This window comes from Syzygium oleosum, unplaced genomic scaffold (genome assembly GCF_021117445.2).
Source record: "Syzygium oleosum isolate NSW1041296 unplaced genomic scaffold, Sole_v2.1 Sole_v2.14, whole genome shotgun sequence".
Taxonomy (NCBI): Eukaryota; Viridiplantae; Streptophyta; class Magnoliopsida; order Myrtales; family Myrtaceae; genus Syzygium; species Syzygium oleosum.
In genome coordinates, this window is record NW_026607498.1 from 4,342,038 (window position 1) to 4,350,461 (window position 8,424).

At 40.9% G+C, this 8,424-nt stretch overlaps 1 protein-coding gene across 1 annotated transcript; it reads left to right on the forward strand.

The window, feature by feature from the left end:
* Positions 1-4,888: 4,888 nt before the first annotated feature.
* On the forward strand, positions 4,889-8,196 carry LOC115689157 (axial regulator YABBY 1-like). The gene is made up of 7 exons (XM_030615144.2): positions 4,889-5,120; positions 5,357-5,515; positions 5,833-5,953; positions 6,834-6,882; positions 7,180-7,255; positions 7,416-7,493; positions 7,763-8,196. Exons 1-7 carry the CDS (start codon positions 5,028-5,030, stop codon positions 7,829-7,831), a joined length of 645 nt encoding a protein of 214 aa, XP_030471004.1. The 5' UTR covers positions 4,889-5,027; the 3' UTR covers positions 7,832-8,196.
* Positions 8,197-8,424: the final 228 nt, after the last annotated feature.

Here is an 8,424-nt window from a genome sequence, read left to right on the forward strand (position 1 = left end):
GTCGTATTAAAGAAATGAAGCACAACTTTGGCCCCACAAAAGTGAAAACGAAAAGGACACTCCCGTGCGCCCAAAGTTTGCCGCCAGCCAAACACGAACCGGAAGCAAATGAAGCTGCATGGATGTGCAGCGGAGGACCCCAACTCAGTTTTTTTTTTTGTTTTTGGTCGGAGGACCCCACCTCAGTCACAACTAAATAATCCGACATCTTAACCATTAGCGGCAATTATTGGAAGCGAAACCCTAGTTTTCACAAGTAAAGGATCTCGAAGTCATTTTATAAGAAGCGTTAGAGGAGGAGGGAACAGAAGAGAAGCTGACAAACTCATCTTTTTGAGCAAGTTCTAGGGTTTACTTTTGCAAGACCATGCAACCAGAAAAGAGAAAGAAAGAAAGAAAGAAAAGAAGAGGTAGAGGAAAAGGCTTGAAGAGCCCTGTCGTGCAGGCGCGAGGGGCTACGCACTAATTTAGCTAACCCTAGCCATGAAAAAGCAAATACCGCTACATGCAAGGACATATTAAAGTATTCTAGCAAAAAAAAAGGACATATTAAAGTAAAGTAGATTAGGGGGGATCATCTCTGGCTTCTGTCATCACTGACAACTACGGATCTCTGCACATATGTTTGTTTGTGTATGTGTGGAGGGAGAGTTGAGTGGTCAAATCGATGAATGCAAACTGTGCGTGGCTTTGTAAGCCCGCTTGGCGTTTTATGGTCATTGTGGCGGTAATAATAGATGGCAAGATCCGCTTTCATTGAACATGAGGCAGAGTGCCACACATACTCTGCGAGGGATTTTCGCATACAAATGTTGTCTTATCACTAAAAGAGAGGGTTTTGTGTCCAATTGAGTACGGTCGCCTTCCCAAAAAGGCCCCTTTCCTGAGTGTGTGTGTTCTTTTCTGCATTATTTGCTACGACCTGTCGAAAGTTTGCTAGACAGTTTTCGAACTCATCCTATACGAGGTGATCAAGTCGAGTTTATCGGAGCTTTTGTTGTTGTAGTTGGTTGCTAAGTAAAAGTGCAGACAGTGCATGCATGATTGGCAACTATATATTCTGCAACTGAGCCAACAATTATTAGCTAAAGGATTATTTGCGAAAAAGTAAGTGTCGAAATGATCAATGTATTACTTTCTAACCCGGACTGAATGAGGAGTCGCTAATCGTCAAACCCGAAATGTGTTGCAAAAGATCCGACCAGTGAAGGACATTCCAAAGTATTTCTTTTCTGTTCTAGGTATAAGTAGATCATGGTCTGGGATTCAACGGCAACTATGAACGTTTTCAACCCTCTTCTAGACACTCGATCAGGACTCAACCAAATTTCTAGGACTGCTCGTGTTTTCAACTAGAATACGCCTAACTACAGGTTGTTTTCACATTATGCGAGCAGATCAAGTCAAGAACTGCTAATCCTAGTGGTGAAGGTATCTTACGAATGGAACAGAACCAGGGCGAGTAATGCGAATAACTCACCTACGAACCCGATGAGCTATTGAATTGTCTCATGGAATCAAATGTGACACTGATATTATATGTCAATGCGATCCATACTTATTAAGCTCTTAAGATGGGAATATTTTATATGTTTACGAAGCTTACTCGAACAATATAAAAGGTTACATAGTGAGAAATTAAATTTAAGTATATTTCTCGACATATTGTTACTTTCTAACACTCTCAAACGAGAACCTATAAAACAGCTTTGGCCTCTTGTTACTGAAAACGAAACCTGTTATGTTAATGACATTTTATTTACCAAAATCGATGGTATATCATTTGCTTGGTCCAGGGATTTGCTTAACCGTTAGATAAAAAATGCCTAGAGACAGTACACACATCTTTTTAGAAAAAGAAAAAAACAAAACCAAATCGAATACAAGAACGTAAAAAAAGAAGACCGAGAGGGCTAAAAGAGTAGGATGTCTCGCGGTTTTAGCAGCAATGGCTAAACGGCTATACGTGGTGATAGAATCGTCGTATATCAAGGAGGAAGAATGAATTTGTGAAAGGGCTATTGACTATGATTTTGGAATGAAGAGCTGGAAATGAAGGCGCAAGGCTAATTCCAAGTAGTGCAGATTTTAGGTGCCTATCATTTTGCTATGGTGATTTTCATGTGTGTCCTGCGCAGTAATTGATACTAAATCTCATTTGGGGTTGATGCTCATGCTATCTAGTGTAACAAAATGCAAATTCACAAGGGACGAATATTGAGGCTATATAAGTTTTGTCTGGCGCGAGTCCCTTGTTAGGATGAAGATCAATTGTCTCCTACTTTGATTCCATGACGAAACGCAGATATTACATTTTCTGCTCCTCCCGCACTTGAACAATACCCCATAATCTAACCTCTCTCTCTCTGTGACCCACTACTAGCTGGCCCCCCTACCCCCAGGCAATCCTGCTGCGCTGCCGCCGCCATCGTCAACCTCCGCCGCGACCGTACCGCTACTCTCTCTCTGTCGGGTGCTAGGATTTTGTTGAGATATACATTAGGTATAGTGACGACTTGAATAAACACGTGTTGCGATCCTACATTCAGACCCCTATGATCCAAGAGTTAAGATGCACCATGTGCATAATGTAATCTTGAGTGCGTGCATATATACTCGACCGACGCTATAATTAATCTGCAATTTTTGTACATTGTTGCTGTTGATTTAGCTGTACAATAGAAGCAGAGTTTTCGCATCCATATAACATTTTTCGGGTCGCGAAATAAACTAAGATTTGGAACATTGATGGTGGGAATTTGGACATTGAAACCCGAGAAGAAGCGAGGACGGTAATAAAGGAGAGAGTGTGGGGGCATCGCCCCCCCTCATAACTAATGAAAACAACGGGTGAATGAGAGCGAGTTAATCTCTCCCATGCACACGTCCCTTTCCCCTCTCTCTCTCTCTCTCTCTCTCTCTCTCTCTCTCTCTCTCGGGAATGCCGAACCCTACATTGATTTTTAAACTATTATTTTTTTTATCCTTACTTTCTTTCCATTCAAGCTTCAGCTGTTTGTTTGCAGCTGCGCCCCCTCCCTCTCTTCCCGCCGCGCGCCCACCCCGCGCCCCCCCACCCCCCACGCTGGTGTGGCCACCCTTCATGATTCTTCAATGATCAACAAGTGGTCCAGAAATGTATACCAGAGATCTGATACAGAAAAAGGAAAAGAACAAACTAACCAGGAAAGAAACGAATACCCGGGAGCTGCGAATTTTGGTTCAATTGAATGTACATATTCCGTTTGTTAACTGAAATTTTTTAGGTATGTAAATTTCTAGAAATTTTTTACCTAACATCTAATAATGTTTTCAGACGGAGAGGGGCGAGAACTAGCACTGACCCTCCTAGGTTAGCCATTATGAAGGACCACGTATGGTTGGATTTACCTTGTTAGGTTTGAGATCTATCTCAGATGGGAAAATGCAAACGCGAATGGCATTCGGGCCGTCACTCCGCATCATAGGTCTTGTAAGATATTAAACCCTTCTCGAATTTCCTCGTCATTCAATAGGATAGACGTTATTAGTTAGAGTTTGTGAAAATGAATTTAAGCCATCATATAAATAAAAGAAAAATACCTCCTAAATTTGTTCGTAACCATGGTCATAAAGTATCATTGGCGAAACACAAATTAACTTACTGATACAAATCAAGAAAAATCCATATGTAGTAAACTACTTCAGAAATTAATGTGTGGTAGCATGAGATTTGTAAGATGATCAAAGCCACGAAAATATTGATCCCATATTATTCGCAAGTTACCAGCTATTTGCAAGAGGGCAGAGAGTTGAGTTGGTCCTTGAACCATCTACTTTACATAAACCTTCCATCGAAAATATCACCGGCTATATTATAAGCACCTTACCACATCAAAAATACTTCAAACCCTAATTTACACTTCTCTCTGTGAGGGAGAGGGAGAGGGAGAGAGAGATCCGTCACTCGAACTTCATTCGTAGAGTTGAGGCGCTGTAGTGGTTTGGCTACAGCCTAGAGGCAGAGGTGCTTGATGTGGTGACTGGAGACATGGTGCCAGCATCGATCCTGGGGCTTCTGGTTTAGCGAAGACAGAAGATGAGAGAGAGAGAGAGAGAGAGAGAGAGAGAGAGAGAGAGAGAGAGAGAGAGAGAGAGAGAGAGTGAGGGTGTGTTCATATGTGGTCAAAATTTATCTCGCAGACAAAACTTTAGTTAAGAATGGATGGGCCAATATAAAATTTGGTGATTGCACAATCAAGTAACTTTTTCGCATGCAAGAGTAACCAATTCAGATCGTTGACAAATTTAGAAGACATTTTCTTGATTACAAACTCATAGTGAATGATACACCCATTTACATATAGAAGAATTATTTCAAGGGAAAAAACCAAAAGATTGCAAATGTTACATCAATAGCTTGGCTTTTCAAGTAGAGTAATGCAAGATTGGTTTAGAAAGGTCGTTTACAAAATAATTAATGTAGATCATATTCAAGCAGGGCATATTCAAGCATCCAACAAGAGCTTCTTATCATTTAATAAACTAAGTTTGCAAATTAATCTTAGTTTCTTTAGGGCATATACAAGCATCCAACAACACCTTCTTATCATTTAATAAACTAAGTTTGGAAATTATTTTTTTAGTTTCTTTAGCATCCAGAAACATGTTCTCCTAAGCTGTCACTTTTCCTTCTGCGCAAAAAAATTGATGAAAATGGACATAGAAGAAAGTAACTTTCCGAGTCTGCTACATCTACTAATATATTAGCGGCAAAATTCCCATCTATCCCCATCTTTATCTCTCACTCTCACTCTCTCTCTCTCTCTCTCTCTCTCCTCTTTTCTTCTTCCTCCTACAGAAACTGAACAATCAAAAGTGAGAAAGAGAGAGAGAGAGAGAGAGAGAGAGAGAGAGAGAGAGCGAGAGAGAGAGAGAGTGTTCAGATCCAAAGCAGTTAAGCTGCCTCTCATATATCAATCCCACCTCTCTATCACACTTCACACACTGATCGGTCAATCCTATCAACCATCAAATCAAGGAGAAACATGTCCTCTTCATCTGCCTTTTCACCGGACCCCCTCTCCCCCAACGAGCAGCTCTGTTATGTCCATTGCAACTTTTGCGACACCGTCCTTGCGGTATCGCATTCTCTCTCCCTCCCTGACTTTTTGTCCCCAATAATTATACAGTCGCATTATTCTGTCTCTCTTTCTCGCGCTCCAAATATATAAACTACTCATGTTTATGATTCTTCTTCGTCTTTTCTCGTTTTCTTTTCCTCCCTCTGATGGGTTCTTCTTCTTGTTTATCTCAATTATCAGTTTGTGGGCTTCTTGTGATATGTTTGGCTTGGGGTGTGACGTTTGTGTTGTAGGTGAGTGTTCCATGTAGCAGCTTGTTCAAGACGGTCACAGTCCGATGTGGTCACTGCACCAATCTCTTGTCGGTCAACATGCGAAGCCTCCTCCTTCCTCAGGCTGCAACAAATCAGCTTCACCTTGGCCATTCTTACTTCACCCCTCAAAACCTTCTGGTATATAACATTTTTGTTTCATGCTTGCTGATGCTATAAAGAAAACTAATCAACCTAGGGCTCTTTTCTTACCGTGAGCACAAACAAAAAACGAAAGAAAGATGAAGGCAGCTAGGGTTTCTCCAATAATGGTTGCATAATTGGCTGCTTTTCCCCTTTTCCTGTTCTTTTCTTTTTGGACAAATAATTTTGTGAAGCCCAATTGAGAACTTTTGGATAGCTTATAGGTTTGTCTTCCTTTTCCTTGTTTTTGTGTGTGTGTGTGTGTGTGTGTGTGTGTGTTTAGTTTCGAGGTTCTAATCTATGGGAATGTGTAGGAGGAAATCCGGAACACGCCGTCGAACATGCTGATGAATCCGACGATCCCGAACGAGCCGATGGTGCAGCTACGAGGAGGGATGGAAGAAATCCCAAAGCCCCCGCCGGTGGTGAACAGACGTGAGATTCGGCCTGCTCTAGCTTTAATCTCACATCTTTTTGGTCCCTTCTTTGCCTCACATGTTTTTTTACTTCTTTCTTGATTGTGCAAGCCGTCAAAGAAAGAATCCCTGCATTTTTTATATGGGCCTTTTCGGCAAGCAGTTCCCTCTTAACCAAATTAAGTGAGGGAAAGTTTCAAGAAAGTCGGATTCAATTGCTCTAACGCTTACCCTTGAACAGTACCGTAAAATTTTTCCTGCTTGCATCATGTGGTCAAGCTCTTCATCCAACTCAATCACCTGTTATATTCTTTAACTGGTTTTTCTTTTTTCATTTTTGTTTTTTCTCTCTTTTGGCTCTCTCAAGTTCCAGTTTTTATAGGGTAAACTGGGACGGGCACTTTAAGATCTGCCTCTCCACTTTCGTTACATTGCTCTTAGAGACAACAGTGTGCCCTCCTAAAATAGAGATGTCCTCGCTGTTTGCCCTAGTGGTCACCATTCTTGAACCACGAAAGCTAGAAAAGGTTTCGCAACCGTTCTTCATTTTCGTAACTAATTTGGTTTCCTTCCTCCGGAGAATACCCTAAAATTTTAAAAACCCTAAAATGCAGATGGCCCTGGATTTATTAGGTTCTTTAGTTGTGGTTGTAGCTGCATCTGCGCTCGCGCACCATATTGCTTAGAGCAAGATAGAATGTCTTCGTTCAATTTTGAGTTTTTTTTTGGGAGACAAGAAAATATGAATGACTGTCCAGAGATCATGATGAGGTGATGATGGGTTGGGAAGATACAGACACAGAGAGAGATAAGAAAGCTTGCACAAAGTTAGCGAAGTGATATTATGAGTAACGTGTGTTTTGTCTGTTATTTGTGTGTCTGTCTGTCCATTGTTTCAGCTCCCGAGAAGAGACAGAGAGTCCCATCTGCATACAACCGATTCATCAAGTAAGTCTTTTTAACCTTTGGGCCATTCTTTACTTTACTTACAACTTTTTTTGAAAAACAATAAAATTTCTGATGCTTTGAAACTTTAAAGATTTAAGTGAAAAAGGAACTAATCTTTTAGATTCGTTGTTTTACTAGTAAGTTTCTGCTTGAACACTTGTCATTTCATTGGGTTGAGAAAACTAATAATAAAATGGAATGAAGTGCAAATTTGTGAGCTTCTGAGGAATGTGAGACTATCAAGAAGACAGTCATGCGTACGCCTTGGTGACATTGACGTATCTATCAATTTCATAGGGACGAGATCCAACGCATCAAAGCTGGGAATCCTGATATCAGCCATAGAGAGGCCTTCAGCGCCGCTGCTAAAAACGTGAGACTCTCTCTCTCTCTCTCTCTCTCTCATCCCGAAGAAACTTCTAGGTAGCCTTATTTTATCCTTGATGTCTTTTCTGTATTCTGAATTTAAATCAATCTGCATAACATGACAAGAGTTGTGATTATCGGGTACAAACGTTTCGGTTTCTTTTCAGTGGGCCCATTTCCCACACATCCATTTCGGACTCTTGCCTGATCATCAGCCCGTGAAGAAAGCTAACTTGCGCCAACAGGTACGTTCCATCTTTCAACCTCTTTTTCAATAATTTACAAAACCCTAGTTCATCTTAACCCGAAACAAACATAAACAGTGAAGCCAGAGTGCCTATCTTTTTTACGCACTGCTAGCTTCTGCACGCTTGATCACATTAATAATATTTATTTTTATGACATTGATCACATTTCTTGAAGAGCTCAAAAATCATATTGTCCCTTTGTTTTTTCGAGAGTAAATTGATCTTGCACTCCGATTTTAATGACAATGATCTTTCATTTTGTGTAGGAAGGAGAGGACGTGCTCATGAAGGATGGGTTCTTCACGCCTGCAAATGTGGGTGTCTCCCCCTATTAATAATTGGCTGAGAACTTTTAAAAAAAAAGAGCGTTCTTGTGTCTCTCTCTTTCTAAGTTCATCAGTTCGGTTATCTTCTCCCCTTTACTTCCCTCTTATGAAAGTGTCACTACTAGTTAGTCTCTTTTGTTCTAAGCTTCGTTTCTAAGAGAGACTTCTCTTTGTTCTAACTTTATGGCTGTTGCTCAGCTTCTGTGCCCTTGTGGCGTGTTTGAAGCTTTTAGTTGGATTGATTAAGTCTAGAGAGAAAGAGAGAGAGCGAGGTCTTGAAGCTCGGACAACATCGAGCTTCTAGAAACCGAAACCTAGATGGGTCAAGGTTTGTTCATATTCCTCAATATGTATTGTGAACCTATCTTTAACCATGCCTCTCTCTCTCTCTCTCTCTCTCTCTCTCTCTCTCTCTCTCTCTCTCTCTCTCTCTCTCTCTGTGTGTGTTCTTCCAATGTTATCTTCCATATTGCTTTGTCGTGCATGCATTACGTCTTGTGCGAGCATGTCTTGGAAAAACTACTTTTCCATCTGAGGGAGCTGTCTTTCCCCGTTCCTTTTGGGTGAATATAATTGTAATGTAAAGGCTTGTACCTGCGCGC

Excerpts from the sequence above, each read along its gene's own strand:
- LOC115689157 (XM_030615144.2), top strand. The coding sequence starts at position 5,028 with ATGTCCTCTTCATCTGCCTTTTCACCGGACCCCCTCTCCCCCAACGAG. Across the intron at positions 5,121-5,356 it reads TTTGCGACACCGTCCTTGCG|GTGAGTGTTCCATGTAGCAG; the intron begins GTATCGCATTCT and ends TTTGTGTTGTAG. Across the intron at positions 6,883-7,179 it reads GCATACAACCGATTCATCAA|GGACGAGATCCAACGCATCA; the intron begins GTAAGTCTTTTT and ends TCAATTTCATAG.